The 21,810-nt window shown below is 35.6% G+C and overlaps 1 protein-coding gene across 7 annotated transcripts in view; it reads left to right on the forward strand.

The window, feature by feature from the left end:
• The first annotated feature begins 6,695 nt into the window (after positions 1-6,695).
• Positions 6,696-21,810, forward strand: part of LOC136806877 (alpha-1-macroglobulin-like) — a 35,776-nt gene continuing 20,661 nt past the window's right edge. For 3 of the 7 annotated variants that reach the window (XM_067063455.1, XM_067063458.1, XM_067063457.1), the window contains exons 1-14: positions 6,776-6,978; positions 8,072-8,134; positions 8,689-8,846; positions 9,647-9,844; positions 10,390-10,518; positions 11,289-11,487; positions 11,994-12,129; positions 12,692-12,925; positions 13,681-13,854; positions 14,117-14,335; positions 15,262-15,415; positions 16,056-16,252; positions 16,864-17,013; positions 17,735-17,884. In XM_067063455.1, coding sequence (XP_066919556.1) covers positions 6,917-6,978; positions 8,072-8,134; positions 8,689-8,846; positions 9,647-9,844; positions 10,390-10,518; positions 11,289-11,487; positions 11,994-12,129; positions 12,692-12,925; positions 13,681-13,854; positions 14,117-14,335; positions 15,262-15,415; positions 16,056-16,252; positions 16,864-17,013; positions 17,735-17,884 — 2,223 coding nt within the window. In that variant the 5' untranslated portion in view covers positions 6,776-6,916. Of the gene's footprint in view, positions 6,979-8,071; positions 8,135-8,688; positions 8,847-9,646; positions 9,845-10,389; positions 10,519-11,288; positions 11,488-11,993; positions 12,130-12,691; positions 12,926-13,680; positions 13,855-14,116; positions 14,336-15,261; positions 15,416-16,055; positions 16,253-16,863; positions 17,014-17,734; positions 17,885-19,515; positions 19,685-21,304; positions 21,477-21,810 lie in introns of all 7 variants that reach the window. The other 4 variants (XM_067063456.1, XM_067063454.1, XM_067063460.1 and 1 more) reach the window with 4 other exon arrangements.

The following is a 21,810-nucleotide window of genomic DNA, read 5'->3' on the forward strand; positions in this document are numbered from 1 at the left end:
GACAAAGATTTCTTTCCGTCTACGTATTCAAATAGGACATTGGGTACTATCAAACCAGGACAGTTTATCCATCTCGCGATTGTATTTCGTTCTACTGTATCCAGAGATAGTTTACATATGATAAACCACTATGGATGGTTATTTCATTACCGATGTCACATTAAGATCTATCCCAGTCATTCTGCACAGTATTGGCTTAACGCTTTTATTAAGAGTACGTTATAAACAGAATTTCAACAAAATACAACGACTCTACTTAATAGTAATGAGTTTTAACGAGATGTTTACCAACCTGTTGCGCATCGTCGAAAAATTCTTAGAGAAAGACACGGTATCGTTTCACATTCGATGTTTTCGCCAAGGTTTCTTAGTCTCGCAACTGTATATGGTTATGACAGCACTAACGATAGACCGGCTTTTATTCGTCCGCTTGAACATGCGTTACGATTTATACATCACTATATTTCGGACAAAACTATTGCATCTTGGGATAGCCTTAATCTCTTCATCAATAACCGTTATGTTATTTATCACACAAACAACGCTATCCCAATTAAACTATAATTTAACGTTATATTTTTGGACCATTTCTGATGCAATGTTTCTGATGGTTTCGATCACGTGTTTTATTTCAATCAAACAAAGTCTCAAAGCCATCGTCAAATCATTGAATCAAGCGACTGCCTCGTTATATCACCGAAAAATCAACAAGGCTTTAACGATACCTACGTTTATTATCGTGTCTTTTATCTTAACATGGATTGTTGGAGACATGATTTATTTGTATTTCTCATTAACAAATACTGAACAGCCTTCATGGCAGAAAGTGGTGTTGAATTTACTGTTTGTTATGGCATATTCTATTGATGCCATATTTTATACGTTTTTTTGTGGACGAATTAGAAAAATGATTCGAGGTATCTTTCCAACGTTACGAGGGAGAAGAAGTACAGTTACGACGAAAAGGAAAGTCAAGTCGAAGAACAATTGTAAATAATTTCAAGGGATTTTCAGATGATTTTTGATATTTGGCTTAGAGATCCCTTTTATCCAGAGAGACACCTATGTATCTTTTGACCCATTTTTTTCCAAAGCTGAGATATTTGACTTTGAAATCTCTAAAAATGCGTAAAGACTTGTACAACTAAGAATGAATTTCTATTGCTTTCAAGTAAAAATTTGAAAATTCTGAGCCGAATATCTCAGCTTTGGAAAATAATTGGGTCAAAAACTTTGGAAATGTTTCTTAGGACCATGAAAAATATCTCTAAGCCAAATATAAAAAATCATTTGATAACGCTGAAGCAACACAATCTTAGTTTAAGCCCGCCGTTGTAGAGGAATCGAACATCCCAGCTGGCTACACGGCGGTGTGTGTTGCTGGGGTAAACAGGACAGATAGACATAGACAGGACATGTTCCCATTTGTGAAATTTTTAGCATTTGGCAGACTTCCAATATTAGATTTATGACAAAATTCAAGTATGTAAAGACTGCGTAAGTAAAATAAATGTTGTCTCAGAACTAAGGGGAGGTTTCTGACGTTTGTCTAAACATCGTATTACTAATACCCTAACTCCAATATTTGTTTAGTTTGTAAAGTCGGATTAAGTGAAAAATGGCCTTAATGGAAGAAGTTTGTCAATTGTCAACCACTGAAAATTCATTTTTTTGAATCATGAGAGCTATAATGATACAGAATGTCCTGAGGATACTTAGACAAAATGGGTGTCAGGTATATGCAAGCCAAATGGGTCTCTTTTTTACGTCCTCGAACGTCTCTCACACAAACCATAATTTGGCAATTGAGCCTCTTTAAGGGTTCCAAAATTACTAAATAACATAAATCGACTTCTTCACAGGATTAAAATTTGAAAATTTTACTCATAAATTGGGAAAAGTAGTTTCTCAATCAAAGGGTTGAAAAAAACTATTTGAACTTTGGTTTGGACATATCCATCACCTTGCAAACCTCATCCCCACCCCGAAAGCATGTCCCGAATAAAGCGTTCAGTTTCTACTTTGTATGAAAACAACTTTCTTGGCCAGCAAAATCAACACTTTCGTGTTTTTGAAATTATACAGTAGCGCTTTTAAATATCGTCTTATGAAATAAAACGAATATGAATTTGAGGCGACACTGGTGTTACTAAGAGGATTAATCTAGATGCAATTCTATAAGTGAACTTATACGAATTTTCCATCGATACTTTACAGTTTAAACAAATATCATATTGAGATATATGTAACCGAAGAGTTTGGTTTTCAAATAGGGTATAGATTAAGTAAGATAACCGCAATTTTCGTTAGATCTTATTGCGAAAACAATTCTTAGCTTCCCGGACCGTTATAAAGCTTTAAAAAAAACTGTGAATGGACGTCAAGACAGTATATTAAATGTCAACGATATGTAGGAAAACGAATTCTAAAAATTCAGAAATAAGCCACATTATTGGTTTGGACATAAATTAGTGGATAGCCTTTCAAAGACAATTTTAGAAGGTTTCTCATTTCCAGAAAAAGAGTGTATATTTTACAAACCTGTCTATATATCCTGAGAAATATTTACTTAGACAAAAACCTTTTTATTTGACACGTTGACCTTATTTTCGCAAAAATCGATTGATCACAAAATTTATTTTTAAAAGCCAATGTAACAATCATGTTTGTAAAATCTGAAATATTTTATTAGTAAATATTTATCACAGTTCAGTTCTCAGATGTGAGTGGGTCGAACATTGCCTTAACAAATCTGCATATAAATTTTTGGAAGATACTCTGAACTTAACCTGTTCTAGTCTGAATCGGAGACCTCTAAAAATCCACTGGTAGATAGATACGAAGCACGAATTCGATCGTATTCGTTCGTTAGAAATGATGCAAGCAGTTTAAACTATTTCGAAGTGGAAAGGTTGGTTCGGAACACAGTTGACTCTCTCTAATTCGATCCTCAAGGGACCAGGGATTTTTATTCGAATTAGAGAAGGAATAAAATCACAGAGAGTATTTTTTACTACTTTCTAGTTGAGGGGACCAATATTCTAGTTCAATTTAAAGAAAGATTCGAATAAGAGAGATTCGAATTAGAGAGAGTCGACTGTTGATTTAACCGACAGTGGCCATGTGGGGGCCATGTCCAATAAATAATAGATAATGTTCGAACAAAATCCAGTCCACACATTTTAATCCATTGCTCTTGAAGGAAAATATATATTTAAAGGTAATACCTCGTTGAAAAGATCGTGCTAGGTGGATGATTTCAAACTGTTTTAAAAAATCGAAAATAAAGATAAAAATGAACATGAAAAAAATGAAGATTTTACTTTTGTGACTTTTCTGAAACTTTGAACCTTTCTGCTATTAAATATGTTTTCAGATTTCTTAAATACACGCTTTTTTTTATAAGATACACTTTACAAGAATGTCCATAATGAAATGGCCAAAAAAACAAAGAATATGCTAAGAATATCACCATCATGGAATTTTGCTATTCAAGCTAAGAATGCTAATTTTAGAGCATTTTCAATCATAAATTGTCAATTACCCCCAAGTAAGGCTCACACCTTTCACAAAAATGACATCATATGCTTGAGACGTATGTACTAAATGTTAAATCTAGTCTGAATTAGGACCCTAACCTAAGAATATGCTGTAAGAATATTTTAGGATGATTTTCCCAAAAAAGTTAAGAATATCCATGATGAAATGGATTACACCATTCTTAAAAAAAAGCGTGTATCTCTTGGATCAAAAGTTACGGCCCTTGAACACAGTCAAAAATAAAGGGGGTTTTGTGACATTTCTACCTTCTGTCATATCTGATACCATATCTGGTGAAATTTTGAGGTTACCATATCAAAACTTTGAAGAACTCAAGTATAGAAATTTCTCGTTGTTTTAGAAGAAACACGAATTTAAGAGGTTACTTCAATCCTGAGTAATACTTAGAAATATGATGTGGTTAAAGTGAGGTTACCCAAATGAGGTTACCTCATTCTAAAGCTTATAAATCAATACCTACTGAAGCAAAATTGCTCAAAATTTAAATATGCCTCAAGTAGGCCTCATTCTAAGCAAAAACTAATTTGGATTTCATATAAGCCGTATTTTTGGGGCTAAATTGAGGTTACCAATTCACAATTTTCATAAACCCCTTTATCCCTATTTATAATTGGCTTAAAAAAAAGTGGATATTTTGTTGGCAATTAGTTTGATAAAGGTAATAGAAGCTAAATCATGAAAATTATGACTGATAAACAAAAAGGTTGTATATTTAAGGTTACTCTTGTAGAAAAGCACCATTTTCACTGTAACCCTGTGTTGAGCTAAAGCTAATAAGGCTATTAATCAAAGATCAATATTATTTGTTTTGCATGACTATAACATCAAATCATAAACTAAATCACATCTCAAGATGGATTATTAGAAGTAGAAGAAATCAGAATCTTTAAAATTCAAATTTTGATGGGTTTTTGAGGTTACTACAATCCACCGAAAAGTAACCTCAAAAATCACACCAAATTTTCAATATTTTTCGCACTTTTTTCGACCAAGTGTTGCCATGTCAGTATAGAGTATGCTCTCAAGTTTTTAGAGGTTAAAATAGTTTTTACTAAAAGATGTGGTGTTTCAAAGGTTACCCTATAAAAATGATGGTAACCTCAAAAATACCCAATAAAATCTTCCAAAAAATTTATGACAATACCGTGCTAAGACACCGACCCTGGGTGTAAAATTTCAAAGCCTAAAAATGATTATTTATGATTTTATTCTAAATTTACCAAAAAGAGCAATTTTTTGACTTTCCAAAAATATCACACAATTTTTGACTGTGTTCCCTTCAAAAGGGTTCCATTCGCCAATTTGAAAATGTTTGGCCATTATTAGTTTACTTTGGAGATAATGCCTTCCTTGAGATAGGAATCATTGGCTTTCAAAAGATCATATCACGTTTGCTGGCTTTCAATGTGGAATTGTTACACCATCAGAAACTTTTATTTAAAAACATTATTGAAATAAACAATGACGCATAATTTGACTGAAATTTTAGAAACAATATACCCAGTCATAACTTTAGTAGCCTTGCCGAGAATGCAGTCAACAAATATAATAGGACAATTAAAGTAAATTTATCACAGCTTGTATTTCTGAGAAATTCAGTACGTGCATCACCCGGTGGATCATTTATCGATTTAAAAATAAAACGCTTTTTATCTGGGCAAAAAAAATTGATGAAAAGGGCGCATTATTATCGTTTGTTAATAAATATTTCGCAATACGAAACCCTACCCAGACTTCATCAATGAAAACAGAGATATTATTAAAGCTGAGCTGAGCTTGAGAAATAAAAACAGTTTTGACGTCACGCCCATTTAATACGTTGTCAACAAACATTGTAATAGATGCCTATGTCAGCTTTTGTCATTTTTTTCATAAGAAAGCTCTATAAAAGCTCAAATTCAAAAGTCAAAAATTGACAAGAACATAGACTGAAACAGTGCTCCGGAAACAGACTACATTTTTTTTCTATAAGAAAAATTTTATAAGAACAGGCTCAAAAATGCAAAAAAAAACTGATCATGAAATTACATAATTTTTATAAGCAAATCAAGTGCCAAATCAGTTTTTCTCTAGAAATACGAACTTGGTGAAAAACAACTTTTGGCTCAAACTGCCCAAAAAATAAAATTATAAAACCAGAAAAATATGCGAATCAAATATTCTTCACTTTCATTTTGAAAGTTAAATTCTAAAAAATTGTAGAGCGGTTAAACCTTTGCCTAAAAGTTGACAAGGCTAGAATATGAAACATTACCCTGTTCCTTCTTTCTACCCAATTGGCATTTAACTTTGTTTTATAGTTTGTTAGTGCGAAGATATTTGGCCGTTATTTCGACGTAACTTTGGGGTACTAGGGTTGACAGATAAAGGGGTGCGGACGAAACCTCCCAAACGGCCGAATTTTAATGAAAAGTGACGCTTAGAGAGACATGTTTGAGTTTTCCGACCCATATAGTGACCACTCAAAACTTTCAGATTTTTGTAATCCTTGAAGAGACTTTTATCGTCCCCGTATACTCATCACCTATCTTTGCTTGATAACCCTCCTCTCCTTGAATCCTATTGATGGAGCCTATAAGGAGTGGAATTCCATATGGAATTTCAATAAAGACTTGTCAAAAAAGGTTGAACCTCCTCAAAATGGGGTATACGGTTTTATTTCTCTGGAAAAACCCATTTTAATATGGCTAGGTCCTTTTAACGCCGAAATTTGACCGGGAAGGTTTTCTACGAAAGAGGTTCTTATATAAAAAAGAAACTAATAAAATTTTTCTGTAAAGAATTGTCTAAGCGTCAAATGTAAATTAAGAAACGGTGATGACATTTGTATTGTTGTGAGTCAAAACAGTCTACTATTGCTATTTTCCTTAATATCATTATCAAAATAAATTTTTTATAAGAATCACATATTTTAGTCTGTTTGTTGAATTTGATATTCAGATTTGAAGACAGTCTTTTCTACAGATGAAGGAGATATGTTCATTCGCAAATTTGCTTACCGCAGTTGGTAAATTATAAAAAAACATAAGTAAGACGAAGTGTTTCTACGTCCGCACTTTTTTGATCGAGGAAATTATTTCTGAACAAGAGCTTTAAAAAATTCTCATACTATGATAATTTTCTTATAAAAAGGCGGAACTGTGTCATTATTTGACAAAAATGATTTCAGTGGGTTCATGTATATAAGTATTATAGATCAAAACGAACAAAAAATTAGGTTTGCCGCGGAATCACTTTAAAGATTAAGTTAAGTTGTAGAGTCATTTCAAGAACTGAGGAGTTTGAAAGTAAAAAGCAGAAACTTCTCTGAGTTTGACTTCATTCAGACGAAGCTATTCACTGGTGAATCTCCAAGATGAGCCGTTTTCTTTGGCATATGCTTTTGGTGGCTTTGTCAATACTGGTTATTACTGAAGCGTAAGTTGTGTAATTTTTTAAATATACTTTTTTATTTGATAACGACTTTTTTTTGCTAAATTGTCCAATTATGGGTTAGCATAAACCTTGTTGGGGAAGATAACCCCCTTCTCACAGACCCGGTGGGATTTTAATAGCCAGTGGGGGTAAAAATAACGGACCAAAAGTCGATGGGGATTGATATTACCATGTATTTTATGACTGGCGATTTGAATTATATTGTTTTCTAGCCAGAAAATTCAGTGGGGAAGGAAAAAGTAGCCTAATATTTTGTAGTGAATCCTCAATTGCTTATCTGATTATTTTCAGCGGGGACAAAAATAAGAGTATAATTTTCCACTGTAGACGATATTTTTGCCAAGGTTTCCCAGTGGGTCTGTGAGAAGGGGGTATGTAGATATAGTCGAGGTGAGTGAATAATATCTTGGTGTAAGTTTTCAACAGTTTCCCTGGCCGATTTGAGAACTCTAGCCGTGCTTTTTGTCACGGAACGATAGTCGGTTCAAACATTAGTCAAAGAAATATTGTGTAGACGTTTCATTTTTCAAGACGTCAAACAAACCCTTTATCACAACAGAACAATTAAACCGTCAAAGACTGCACATGTTTTCGTTAAACCTTGAAGTTAGATAAGGAACTCTGCGTTTCTGACACCTTCTTCTCACAGACCCAGCGACCCTTCCAACTGGAAAAATCGGCCAAAATATTGTCCCCGGTGGAAAATTATCCTCCCATATTTGTCCCCACTGAAAATAATCAAATAAACCAATCCTTACTGCAAAATATTATCCCCGCTGAATTTTCTGACTTGAAAACAAAATAATTTAAATCCCCGGCCATGAAAAATATGGGAATATCAAACCCCATCGAGTTTCAGTCAGTTACTTTTACCCCCACTGGCTGAGAAAATCCTACCATGTCTGTGATAAGGGGGTGTTTTCTGGTAGGAAATTTCTTTTGAGGGATTCCTATCCAGAAGTTGGGCGAATTTGAAGAATTCAAGACGAAAAATGGTAGCTTCCCCGCAAAAACATAATTTAGGATAGAGAAATCTGTATTGAGTGAATATATTTTGGTGTTTTCTTGTATACAGTGAGCTGATACAACGAGATGAGGCGAAATGCAGTAAAGACAAAACACTCAAAGAATGTTCATGGTAAGAAACCTTTCTCAGGAAATAGGCTTTAACTTCGAGCAGAGCCTGATTACTTCGCGCTAGCAAATATGCACTCTAAAGGTTATGGCTCCGTAAGCGGGCCGCTTTTATCTATTTATCCTGATTTGGGATGAGTATTGAATGACCTTTTGAGCGCAGTGATTGGCTAAAAGAACATTATCGTCCTAAAACAAGCGCCAATTATAAACATAAAGATTGGAACCCAGTCACTTTCGCTTTCGTTCTAAAGCAAAAAGTAACGCAGTTTCGAATGTTCTGGCTGAACAACCAGATCGCTACATTCACCATATCCCTTTAGAGCAGTTCGTAGAATGCGCAAGATGGATCTGATCTGTTATGAGATTATGACATCATCCGGAATCACTAGGAAATGATTTTACTCCTGTTTAAAAGAAGGAATTGCTTTACCGGTTTCTCGTACTCCTAGTTATAAATTCGTTCGGGTGTTTTTTTCTCTGTACTTTTTTAACTCCCATTTTCACCATAGACCTTTCTCTGTAACTTCATGAAATTTTCATCCCTTTACACTGCAGGCATTACTTGGCATATTTCCCAAGAATGTTTCGATCAGGCGTTACAGAAAATATCATGATCTCAACACATGGATTTCCGAAATCCGTTTCGGTTAACATTCGGTTAACGAAACAGGACGATTCGGATTACACAAGTGTCAGCAAAATTGTACAGCCAGGTAAGTGTAAAAACAAGTGTTTCGACATCAATCTAACATTTAAGTAACATTAGATGAACGTTGAAACAACCTTATGCGTTGGTTTCGTTAACGCTTCAAACCTGAGTACAGTGTAAACACGTTCTTCGAGACCTTTCTAGTGGTACCAAAACCATTGTCTAACTCTCAGGGTTACAAGCTTTTATGCCAGTTTGAAATTTTGGATTTCAAAAAAAAAGAAAAACAAAGCTGGTAATGAAGAAAAGACGTTTTTTTTATTCTGCTAATGGCAGTTTCATGCAACTTTGGTGACAATCTTCAGGTAAAAAAAAACGTTCAAAACTTTTCGAATTTTTTCAAAAAATGTTGCGCATTGGAAAGCCTTTATGAGCAGATACGAGTATTCGGACAGTAGGTCTCCTTGTTAGATAAGCTCTTTAATATTGATTTTTACTAAACAATCCGAAACATATATTGTCAATCTTGTTTATGAGAACATGGTTCAAATTTTTGCTTGTCTTTTCCCAGTACATTGAACATAAAACAGGTAGCTGAAATACACCTTTTCGACCGTAGTCGCGCGGTCAGGTGCGCGCCACTTAATTATTTAATTATACCCCTAAACTCGATCCAATCCTTTTTTGGCACATTTTTCTATTGTCTATAGGTTTGAAAAAAGGACTGGGACGGTTTTTGTGGGATAAAGGGGACAAAAAAATACCGGCGTCTACGGTCGAAAAGGTGTATTCATTTTGGGCTAATTGTTTTCATCGACCTTCCAAAATAGGTTATAATGCAGAGAAAAAAAAAATATTTTTAAGGTCAATTATCAACAATACCTTTGTTTGTTGGTCACGACGCATCCAACCGTTTGAAGCTTCACATTGAAGGTCTTGGAGAAGCCATCGACGGTGATTCCTGGCTCTTCAAGAACACAACAGATTACATTTACGTTCAGAAACTTGGATTGAACATCATGGTGCAAACTGACCGACCAATCTATAAACCAGGACAAACTAGTGAGTAATTTTTAGCCTCCAATTTACACCTACAGTATTGACTCAAGGCAAGGTTAGCTAATTACCATTTTATGACTGAAGTTTATTCTTGGTGTACAACATTTTCAGCCGGTAACTAAACATCTTAAAGACATTCCTTTAAGTCTCCTGAAAAACTAGTGAATGATTTTTTTTTAACACCCCGATTGGGACAAAGACAGCTGAGAAATAACTAATTTCCCCGATTTTCGGCTTTCCTCTTTGAGTTGAAGTGTGTACCCGAGTCATAGATCTATATCTTTGGGCTCAGCTCTGCTGTGTCAGCTTCGCTACTTATTGTGAAAACAAGAAAGGTGATACATAGCCTGTTAGACGAAAACCACTCTTTTTGCATTTTAACGATGATATTAGAAAATTGGGTTAGTGGGAAGGTACTGGCTACAAAATAATAAAAGGTTATCAAAACAAATAGAATCTACTAGCCTAATGTTATATGAGTGATAAATGGGCATTTAGATTATGTATTTATTAAAGATTAAAAAACTGTGATCTTTCTTCAATTTCAGTCAAATTCAGAGTGATTGTTGTGGACACAGACCTCAAACCTTTCACTGGAACGCTCAACAAGGTGCAAATCGAAAATCCGTCAGGATCCGTAATGAGACAATGGCGAGAAGTGGATTTAGTGGATTCAGGTACAAAGCAGATTCAATAATAGCCCATGCTTTCATTATCGAGACGTTCCTTGTAGAGGCTCCCCCATTGGTAACTCTGATCACGATATCACGCAAATTTTTGTCTTTAATCACGATCACGTAAAAAAGCAAAAAACTTGGATATCTACTCACACATCCCTTTAAAAAATTCAAAATCACGCATCACGGCTAAAAAGTCTTTCAAGTCACGATCACGTTTTGACCTCTGATCACGCTATCACGAAAAAAGATTTTCCAAATCACGTAATCACGCTTGAAAAAAGTACCTATCACGACATCACGAAAACTGCTTGGAGACATTCCTTGTAGTCCGGTTTCTATTAGATTCCTACGTGAATAGATTTCAGCTAGACCACCAGGAAAATAAGACATAATTGATATGAGAATGGGGATTTTCTGGACACTTAGCTTGCCCTGGCAAGAGATATAGAGCCAAAATGGAGAAAACGTACTGTTTTTGCAACTGATGTTAATAATCCAGTAATTTCAAATATCTTGTTCGATAATTAAGTTTTCAAAATTCGACTACCCAATGGGCACAAACGTCTTTTGGATGTCTAATGTACGTTTCTAGGACGTCCAAAGTCTTAAAGCCGTCCATTGGATGTCCATAAGACGTTGCATGCCCATAGGGTATGGTCAATATGACTTCATGCGAGTAAACCATGTGAACCGGGCAATCTTGATTAAATAGTAGAACTTTCAGGTTGCTTGGCAGTCGAAATTAAGTACAATATTTCATTTTACAGGCTATGCATCATTCGAATTGAAAACATCTGAGAAACCAGTCTTAGGAAAATGGAAGATCACAGCTCACGTGAAATCGTACAAGAAAGTTTTACAAGTGGAAGTTAAGAAATTTGTTCTTCCTAAATTTAAAGTCACCATTTCACCGCCTTCATTTATTTTGGTAGCTGATACGACTGTGGAAGCAGAAATTTGTGCGAAGTAAGTGAAGCCTGAAATTTCAATTAAGGGAACTTTAAATATCCACCGAAATTAGTTCTCGCCAAAATTAATATTTTTTTGCATTTTGCCAAAATAGAACCCCTAAAATCATCAAAATTGCTTAAAATAAGGCAAAATAGGACAGATTTAGCCTCTAATTCGCCAAAATCAGTTCTCGCCAATATTAGAAATATTCAAGATTTTTGATGTTCGCCAAAAAAGTCTCGCCAAAATAAGTTCCTTAATGTATAATATTGCCAAATTAAGTTCCCGCCAAAATTTCTTTTTTCCACCATCCGCCAAATTAAATTCCCGCCAAATTAAACGTATGATCTCTTTTAAGGTGTTTTTGCCATTTTTTCGCTGTTTTGACGCTATCTTAAGGTTAAATTTTTAAGCGACCGCCAAATTAAATTCCCGCCAAAATTTCTTCCTTTAAGGTATTAGATTTCTAAATCCTTTGCTGTAGACTCAACGCTATCAAACACTTTTCAATCCCGTTTTAGATATTCGTACGGAAAATCAGTGATTGGTCAATTAACAACTACAATTTGTGCCCGAAAAGATTACGGTTATCGTCATTGGTATCAACCTATTTCGCTAGATGGAAAAAATCGGAAATGTAAAACAATCAAGAAAAGGGTACACAACCACATAATTCTGATAGATTTTCGCTTGAAAAAAACAACAACAATATAGGTCTAAAGAGATCTTTCTTGTTTGGATAAGTTACGTAATTTTTTACCATTATGGAAGCAAATATTCAAATCCGCAATTGAATCTGCAAAGTTCGGCTTTGAAATTATATCAATTTGATGCATCTAAGTAGACCTCACAATTATACGCGCTTTTTATGAGAATATACTTTATAAGAATATAAATGATGAAGTTAACCAAAAAATTAAGAATATGCTAAGAAGAATATCACCATCATGGGATTTTGCTTCATCATCTAAAAATACTATTCTTAGGGCATTTCTCTACCATAAATTGTCAATTATCTCCAATCAATGCTCAATACTTTTATAAAAATGCCATTTTTTGCTTCAGAAATGTAGCACATGTTAAATTTAGGTTAAATTTCAATTCTAACCTAAAAAGACCGTAAAAAAATATTTTACCCCAAAAAGTTATGATTATACAAGCTGAAATTGAAAAACATTGCAGATTTGATTTATATATTCTCACTAATTTTAACAACTAGATTGATGGTTGCGCAACAATCACCATCCCAAGAGACGATTTCTATCCGATCAAAGACGAGAAGTCATCATCCAACAATCAACTTGCCATCTCCTATGATGCCAAAGTCAAAGAATCCATCACCGGTATTGAATTGGAAGCTGAGAAGGTCGAAAGAAAAATGCAATCTGTTGGCTACCGATTGAGTTTTGAAAAATTTGATTCTTTCAAACCAGGATTTCCTTTGAAAACTAAGGTAATTGTTGACTATTGAATGTCTTTCCCGATCCAGCGACGTCTGGACCATTGACTTCGAATCCCCGAAGAGCGAGAATCGAGACTCCTGGTTGGGAAATGAAACCATTTATTTCCCATCCAGAACGCCCACGCGTGGTTTTTACACAAACGCCGGATTGAAAAAAAAATGCAGTCCTCCAAAGCAAAGGAAGCACTACAATCCGTCGTCATGATTACGGCGCGTTCTGGATGGGAAATAAGTGGCTTCACCTTTTGTTGCCTGGGGAACGGTTAGAAATTCTACTCTAGCTCTTCGGGCTTTAAACTCAATGTTCTGGATAGCGATTTGCGTTCATTTTTGAAAAAATTCCTACTTTGTAAGAAATAGGGCCAGTTCACCCAATGACAACGGCTTTATGACCGTTGTTGACTGAAGAAAATTTGTTCTTGATGGTATAAAGATGTCTTTTACATTCCTATTGTTTGTTATTATAAATATTTCAGACATTATTAATTGTTCTCAGGTCTTAGATTTTTGGTCAAATATTCTTTGGTTGGTTTGGTGTTAACTGATTCTTATTTAAAGAGCTTCAAACTTCCAAAGATTCGGTTCGCCGCCTCAAAAACATCTTACACTAATCAATATACTGGAATTGCAAAAAGTTCGCCAGCCTAGAATCTAGAATTCGCCGAAGTAAATTTTTCATTCTCCAGCCTATCAGAAAAAAGCAATACTCACTCTTACCTTTACTCATTTTTTCATTCGTTCTCTAGCTATTTGTCAAAGATTTGGACGGCAAGCCAGCTGACAAAGTATTGGTAACGCTAAAAGTGGGAACAAACTACAGAAAAGGAGATATCTTGGACAAAAAAGCAGTTGTTACAAATGGCGTCTTTGAAATTGATGTCCCTATTCCACCTTTCAAACACAATAAAATCTATTTACATGTAAGCCAGCCTTATGAGCTACTTATTTTACGGCTCTTCTTACACCTTCCACATCGTTTCTGCGTTGGGAACGGCTGGTGATGTTATAAGAGCCAGTGTAAAAAGCGCATGGTACAATAATCAGAATTTTGCTACATGCCACTTATATTCTTTTAAAACAAATTCCCTTTTCTAATTTTGGCTTACTTAATATCTTCTTCATTAAGGGTAAAACCTCTTTCGACTATTTAAAGTCTAAACATTTCATATTTTTAAAATACAGGCCAATCATGAGCGCAAACCATTGTATACAGGTGAAACACAATGGCGTAGACGGGCGGAGGATTCGAAGTCATTGACGGCCTGGTTTTCGCCATCACATAGTTATCTTAAGATCGAAAAACAATTCAAAGGAGCTGCAAAGATCGGTAGCTTTGTTGATGTGAATGTTCATTACACAAGTGTCGATGCTGGAGATATAGATCGAACCGTTTATTATTCTGTAAGCTGCTTTTGATTACTTGTCTTCATTTTCTGTCTCTCCTAAGTCGGGAGGCACTTACGCAAAGTTGGGTGCATGGACATGCCGCTGTGCAGGGCCCCTTTTTTAGGCTCTGAAGATCTTACAGGGTCCCAAATTTACTAATTTTCCAGATGTGTCGACTTTTGGATATTTTGGACAATTTTCAGAGTTGACATTAGAAAATCTTTCAATTTTTCGTCTACTTCTAGTCATTTTTGCCACTTTTCAAGGTTAAAATGGGAAAACATTTTCGTTTTGTCGTTCAGACAGGGTCCTAAATTTACAAAACATTCATATCTGACAGGGTCCACTTTTCAAACTCCAGCGGAACGTTTCCCCGTCGGCTGTCAAGGCCGATGCCCCCGGGCCTAAGTCGTAGGCTAGACAAGAAGAAATCTATAAAAGACGCGCCAAAAGTAGAACCAAAATTCACGAATTCGCGCAAAGCAATTTCGAGACTCGTGCAATCCTGATGTTTAAGAAGATCGGGAAAAAATCTAGAAAATTAAAAAAATCCGGGGAAATTTACTCCAAAATTGTGGTTTAATGGAGAAGGTTTTTTATATTCAAATATATACTCGCGTGGATTTCGCGTCCACGATTTTTTTAGCGAAAAACACTTATCCGCTAATTTACGTAAACCTCTGCTGGTGGGAGCTCCATTAAACATAGGCAAAATAACGGCTAGCAGAAGGACAATGTTGTAATAGAGTGATAGTCTCTTTAACTTGAACCTCTATAACTCGAATTGCTCCTTAACTTGAACAAGTTTTATGGTCCCTTTAGATAATAATACATTATAAACCTTACTCCATAACTCGAAATTTCCTTAAATGGAACAAATTTGTGATCCCTATGCGTGTTCGAGTTATGGAGACTCCATTATAATGATAATTTCCTTTCAGACAATGTGCGCAGGGAACATTGTAGACTCGGGAAGTTTCACCAAAACATTCGTCAACGATGCGACGCCTCAACCAACGGCCACAACGACCACAACGACCACCACAACCACGACAGCTAGTCTAGCAACGAACATCACTACTGAAATTTATAGATGTAAGATATTTCATAATCTGAAACAAACAGACTGAAGACTGCTTGAGTAGAGAGATTAATTAATTATGACCTTTGATAAAAATGTAAGATCTGATCAAATATTACGAATACCACGATTACCAGTCATTAGTTTTACCAGCGAAACCCTTGTTTGAGGGTTGAACAACTGAATTTTTTTACCTTTAGATTGCTTGAATCATCAAACAGTTTTACGTTTATTTTTTGCATTTTTTTGGCTTGCATCGAAATGGGGCTGCTCTAAAAGGGTCCGTAAACTGAGGGACAATACAGTTGGCAGTATTTTCAAAGTTCCACAACGTTCTATTATTAGATAGGCTCCCTTATTCGATGAAAATCTAATTCCCCTTGAAAATCAAATTTGGAGCGCTAAATGTATACTGATTTTCCATTATTTCATAATTTTTTTATATCAAGTATATCTATTCATGATATGCACCATTGCAATGTCTTCCACGGACCTAACATTTGATTGGTTGCAAGTGACGTAAAATCAGTCAATACGTCACTTGCAACCAATCAGCTGTTGGGTCCGTGATGTAATGTTAGAAGACATTGCAATGACGCATATCATGAATAGAAGTCTGCGATTTAGACTAATTTTCCATTCTCTCTTTTACAGCGATATTTCGATTAAATAACGTGCCACCAACCTGGCCACCAGTCCCTTCAACTCTTCGCAAAGGATCATTCAAATTCTCTTTCGACATCACCAAAGAAATGATGCCACATTGTAAAATGGTGGTGTATTATATGCGTGGTGAAGAGATGGTCGCTGATAACACCAAGTTTGATGTGGAAGATATCTTGGAAAACGATGTAAGTTATGGTTATGGAGATCTTTTTGGAGCTAATTTTCACGGGAATTAATTTTTAGCGTTTTTCGCGGTTTTTCGGCAAAAGTGCGAAAATTTGAACCCGTCAAATACAATTATTTCCAATTTTATCGCAAAAATTTGAAAAATCCCTAGAAAATTGAAAGAAATTTGTTCAAAAAAGGGCAAAACCGCAAAAACTAAAACCCGCGAAATACAATATTTCCAATATTTCGCGGGAACTGTTGTTCCCGCGAAAATTAGTTCCAATAATAGTCGCATTCTTTTTCACCGTTTAACTATCCTTAGTAAAGGGATAACCAGATGGTTTGATATGGCATACTTGACATATCAGATATTTGGCATAAACGTTTTTTATAAGAACTTAAACTATATAAGAACATAAGGCTTCGACGGCCAAAACTCACAAACACTCGATTATTCTTAGGAAAATGGGTAAAAGTGATCACAATTAGGTTAAAATAAGAACATGTTAAAAACATCTTTAGGCTCGAAACCCAAAAAGTTAAGAACATCAGAAGGCTTCAGAAATTTTGAAAGTTCTTATTAAAAAACGTGTACTGTATCTTTTTAAATTCAATTTTCCACAAACAGGTTTCCATAAAATTCACCAGTGATGAAGTGAAACCAGGAAGATCAGTCCAATTGAATTTGAAAGCTGCTCCCAACTCGAAAGTAGCCGTCACTGCAGTTGACACCAGTATCCATTTCCTGGCAAAAGGAAACGATTTGAAACAAAAAGATGTAAGTTGATTTATGGATTTTTTCTTCAACGGTAGAGACGGTTAACTTTTTAATTTGTCTAGAATTCGTTCTAAATTTTATGGTTTAAAAAACAATTTGTTACTTCAATCGATTCCTGATCGTAAAAAATTTGTATGTTATGTTTTGAGATGCCTCTCTTTCATCGAATCTTTTCTACGTTTCTTATTCGTGAAATTGGTACGGTAAGTTGGTCTAATGTCGACATCCCTCATCTAATTCCGACACCCTTCTTTAAACCTCGGAATAATGGAAAGGTCAGAATCCCTGATTGATATTTAGCGGTTAGAGAGGAACCATCTTTTTTTCAATCCGTGATTCTGACCTTCCTTTTAATCCTATCTCTAAGAAGGGTGTCGGAATTACACGAGGGATGTCGACATTAGACCAACTTACGGTACGGCCTTCAACCGAGATTTTGTCATGGTTACTTTTGTTCTTGCTAAGTGTGCGTTGAATAGAATTAGAATTTGTCGTCACATCACTGTGATACTGGCTGAAGGGGAAAATTACCCGTGACAACACGGAATCCGCGACCCTTGGAAATGTTACCATGTACGCATCTCAGAAATAGCTGTTTCTGTAAGGAATGTAAAACGGACTCGCAAACCACGTTTGCTTACCAACTTTTGAGTCAGAAAATGCAGTCGGCGGATAAATAGCGCGCCGGAAGATCATGAATTGCTTTGTATTTTATTTTTAGCTATTTGATATCCGAGAGAACTTAGATATATCAGCGGGTTACGTCCGAAGCCGTTGGGACCGTTGCCCGAATCCATACGGATTACGTCGAAAGAGAAGTATTATTCCGTATGACGATACTGAAATGGTCGATTCCGAAAAAGCTTTTGCCGTAAGTTTCAACTTTCATTTTCTCCTTAGTTAGTGAAGTTAAGTAAGAGGCTATTTATGACGTAAAAATGTGTGTTCCCACCTGTACTGTTCTTTCAAGATCATTCTCACGGGTTTTGATCGAGCGGGCTATGTACAGATGGGCACACACATTCACGTCATAAATAGACTCTTGCTTTTAACCTCACTATTTTAGGCATAGAGGCGACTCTCTCTAATTCGAACCTTTGTTTATTGAACCTTTTTGTAATTCGAACAAAAAGGATAATATCTTCTTACTCGAAAAATCTAACATACTAAAGACTTTCCCCTAAATTAGAAATTCTCTTAAATCGAAAATTTGAAAATCCCTGGCCCCTTGAAGAGATCGAATTAGAAAGAGAGGGCTAACTGTAGTCCTATTTCTAAGGGAAGAAATTTTGATGCGAAATTAGCTGCTATTCCATACCAAAACCGAGGTGTTAATTTCTATTGGAAATTTCTTCCTAGAGGAAAATATCGCTGCCATCAAGGCAAAAGGTCCAATCTCAAAATTAGTGTCTGAGAAAACTGAGAATTTTTCTATTTGGCTCACCTTAAATCTTGAGCTTGGCCCTTTTTTCATAGTGAGGGGGATCCCATCTACATGAAAATTTTGAGATTGTACCTTTTGCCTTGATGACAGCGATACGGAGCTTTAGATTTAGGGACCTTCTAGTTTTTGAGAATGTTTAAGATACTTGCTTCAAAACTATCAATGCAAAACGCATCTATCTATACATAGCACTGCACATAGCACTTAATAGCACTTTATTCAGATGTAGCATGAATTTACGTGAGCTAAAACTTGACTATTGTTAGCTAAATAGCTATTCTGAAATGCATTATTACACGAAAAATAGGTTGATACATAATTAACGGCCTTGAAATAAACGCGCCAAAATAACAGGAATTTTATTTGCTTTTTCAAGGACACCACCGCTGAAATTTTTTAATTTGTGTTAATTGCATGTTAACTTAATTTCTTGTAATAAGGTATATATAGCTTCATGTAAATTCATGTTTTTCTGAGATCATAGTTATAAGAAAATAACATGGTTTTTCTCTTATGAACTATACTAAGATTAAGGAGATAAGAGATTCACACTTTCTATGCACCTGAAAACCCAAAGCCAATGCACCATTTACACACGACATCATCAACATTTTCATAAACATCAATATGAAACATATCATATTCAAAAGCCAATCTCTATACATTTGCGTATTTGGTCAACCAAAAGAAAAGAAAGAATCTCATTGGTCAAAAGTGATATCAACCATTGGCAAAATGTCTTCATGTTTGATTAACCCTTTACGCGTTTAAAGGGGATTAAAATGAACACACACTAAAGCTCTGAAGATCGGAAAAATTTTGAACATCTGGACGGTTTAGATTACGGAATCTCGCCAGACCGTTTCAAGGATTTGAAATGGGAGGCCTTAGCTCAGTCCCTCGTTTTCGCGGGTTGGCGGGTCCAACCAAAATCGGATCCAGTCCTTTTGAGCTTTAGTGTGGACACCATCGGAATATCAGATAATAAACGGATTTAATCAGTCTTTACGGACGATAACATTCTACTAACAACGTTCAATGGAAATCTAAATTTACAGGAGATTGGGTATGAAGTTCTAACTAATTTAAGACTCGATACCAGACCTTGTCAACGCCGTAGATTTGGTCCACCGAAAATTGCATACAGTTTATCTGGAGGTCCATGGCGTGGACAGACTACTTCGACCACGATGATGCCACGATTAACAACCACTACAAGAATACCTGGTACTTAGTTTTGTTTATTGTACATTAACTCGCCCCATTCCGCCCATTCTTCTATTTCTACCACTTCACTGTTACGACTTTTTCCTTACATTTTTCTTCTCGCTCAAATTCCAAAATTAAAAGTCAATTCGCTTTAAGTGTGCACTCTTTTTTGCAGGTAGAAACCACCCTCAAGGTAATTACTCTAGTTACGCTGAAATGGTTTCTATATAACAACAAAAAAACAGTGCGCTTAAAGCGAATGGACTTTCACTTTTCTGTTCATTTTCCTGTCAAACTTTAGGATCACCTCTTCTTTTTCATCATCCATCAAACTAGCTAGTACTTTAAGAAAAGTTTGGCGAGCTTACGAGTAAAAAGTTTTTTGGAGTAAAAGGTCTGGGGGTCAGAGTATTATTTTTTTCTATTTTATTGTCAGCAAGTTTTTTCCAGTTAGCAGAAGCTAGAATAAAGCAAGTCCGTGAATAAAGTTACTGTTGGGAAGGAATTATCAAAGATTCATAGCAAAGACCTAGTCTAGATAGAACAAAACTAGACGTAATCACCAATGTCGAGGTTGTTATTGACCCACATCTATGCCAGTCCCTTTTGGCTTTATCTTCAATGATCTTTTTCATCAATATGGACGAGTTTTAAAATTTAGTATTTGTTCTGTTTGAAGCATTTTTTTTGGAAGTTCTCACCTTATTGACATCATGAGCATTAAACTGCAAATGTTGTTAGATTGAGGAGGGCTGATAATGTTAGCAGTTGACCAGTAAGGTAGAATTGCATATCTACAGGGACAAAAATGGTATAAAGATGAAATCTGACACAGAAGTTCTGGAATATGTCAGGAACCACAAAAATAGATTTATCCAAAAAAGATAGAACATTTGAAGATTTGACACCCCAAAATCCTCATTAGCGGACATAGTGCTGAAAATTCAAACTCATTCAGGAAATCTTAATTGGTTCAAATTAAGTACCGAGGAACAGGAGTAAAAGAAATTTTTCATCTTGACGTGGACGATATAAAGAAAATTATGGAATCATCATTCATTTGTTGTTGAATTACGTAACTTCCTCCATTATGGAAGTAAACATTCGATTTGCTTGAGGGCCTCTGCAGATTCGAACGTTTGCTTCCAAAATGGCGGATATTACAATACCCCTGTCTCACAGCCCCGGTGGAACTTTTTTTCTCAGTGCGGATAAAAATTCCTAATATAAATCCTTTTTGCTTTATTTTTCAGTGGGGCTGGGATCCCAGTGGGTCTGTGACACAGAGGTGTATTACATAACTTGATAAGTCCATCAAAAATCTCTCTTTGTGAATTTTGGTCATGTGTTGGTGTATTGGTTTTGGGTTATCAGGAGTTATGTTCTTCTGTGAACTAAATAAGTATTGTCACCTTTAAAAACACTTATTGTGGTTACAAAGTTACATGTAGCTGTTCTTGGGTCCTTTTATAAGCATTTTTAGCATTAAGTGTACAATTTCTTCGTCCACCAAATCATCTGGTAAACTATTTTAAGAATTCGATGCTCTTACGATCATTCTGATACTAAAATTACATCAGAATAAAAAGTGAATGAAGACCCTCTCTGGTCGTATAGTAAAATAATTTGAATTTACAGGCGATTGGCTACGAGGTCCTAACAAATTTAAGACTGGATACTAGACCATGCGAAAGAAGGCGACCTCCAAGGATCGAATTTGGTGAAGGTGACGGCAGTGCTGAAGTTGACGAAGATAGGGTTTCTGGACTACCAGGACCCAGAGCAGAGAAGAAGAGAGTGGAAACCCGTGGTAGCTACTTATTCTCCGTATTTAATACAGTCCAGTCTCCATAAACTGAACACGGGCGGGGACGACCAATTTGTTTAAATGATTGAAATTTCAAGTCGAAGATTTATAAGGCACTGTTAAGTGAAAGGACCAGAGAACCTGTTCGAGTTAAGGAGACATTCGAGTTATAGATGCTCGAGTGAAGATTTTTCTCGATGTGTGAAATTCAACCTCAGTTGGTTGGACTTAAATTTTAAAAAGTCATTTAGCTACCTTGACACGTCATGGAACGCCCCCCCCCCTTCATAGGAGGTGTACATCAGAAAGGTGAGGTGACTTAAAAACAAAAGTGCGA

The sequence above is a fragment of the Clytia hemisphaerica genome, unplaced genomic scaffold (genome assembly GCF_902728285.1).
Source record: "Clytia hemisphaerica strain Z4C2 unplaced genomic scaffold, Clytia hemisphaerica genome assembly, whole genome shotgun sequence".
NCBI classification, from domain to species: domain Eukaryota; kingdom Metazoa; phylum Cnidaria; class Hydrozoa; order Leptothecata; family Clytiidae; genus Clytia; species Clytia hemisphaerica.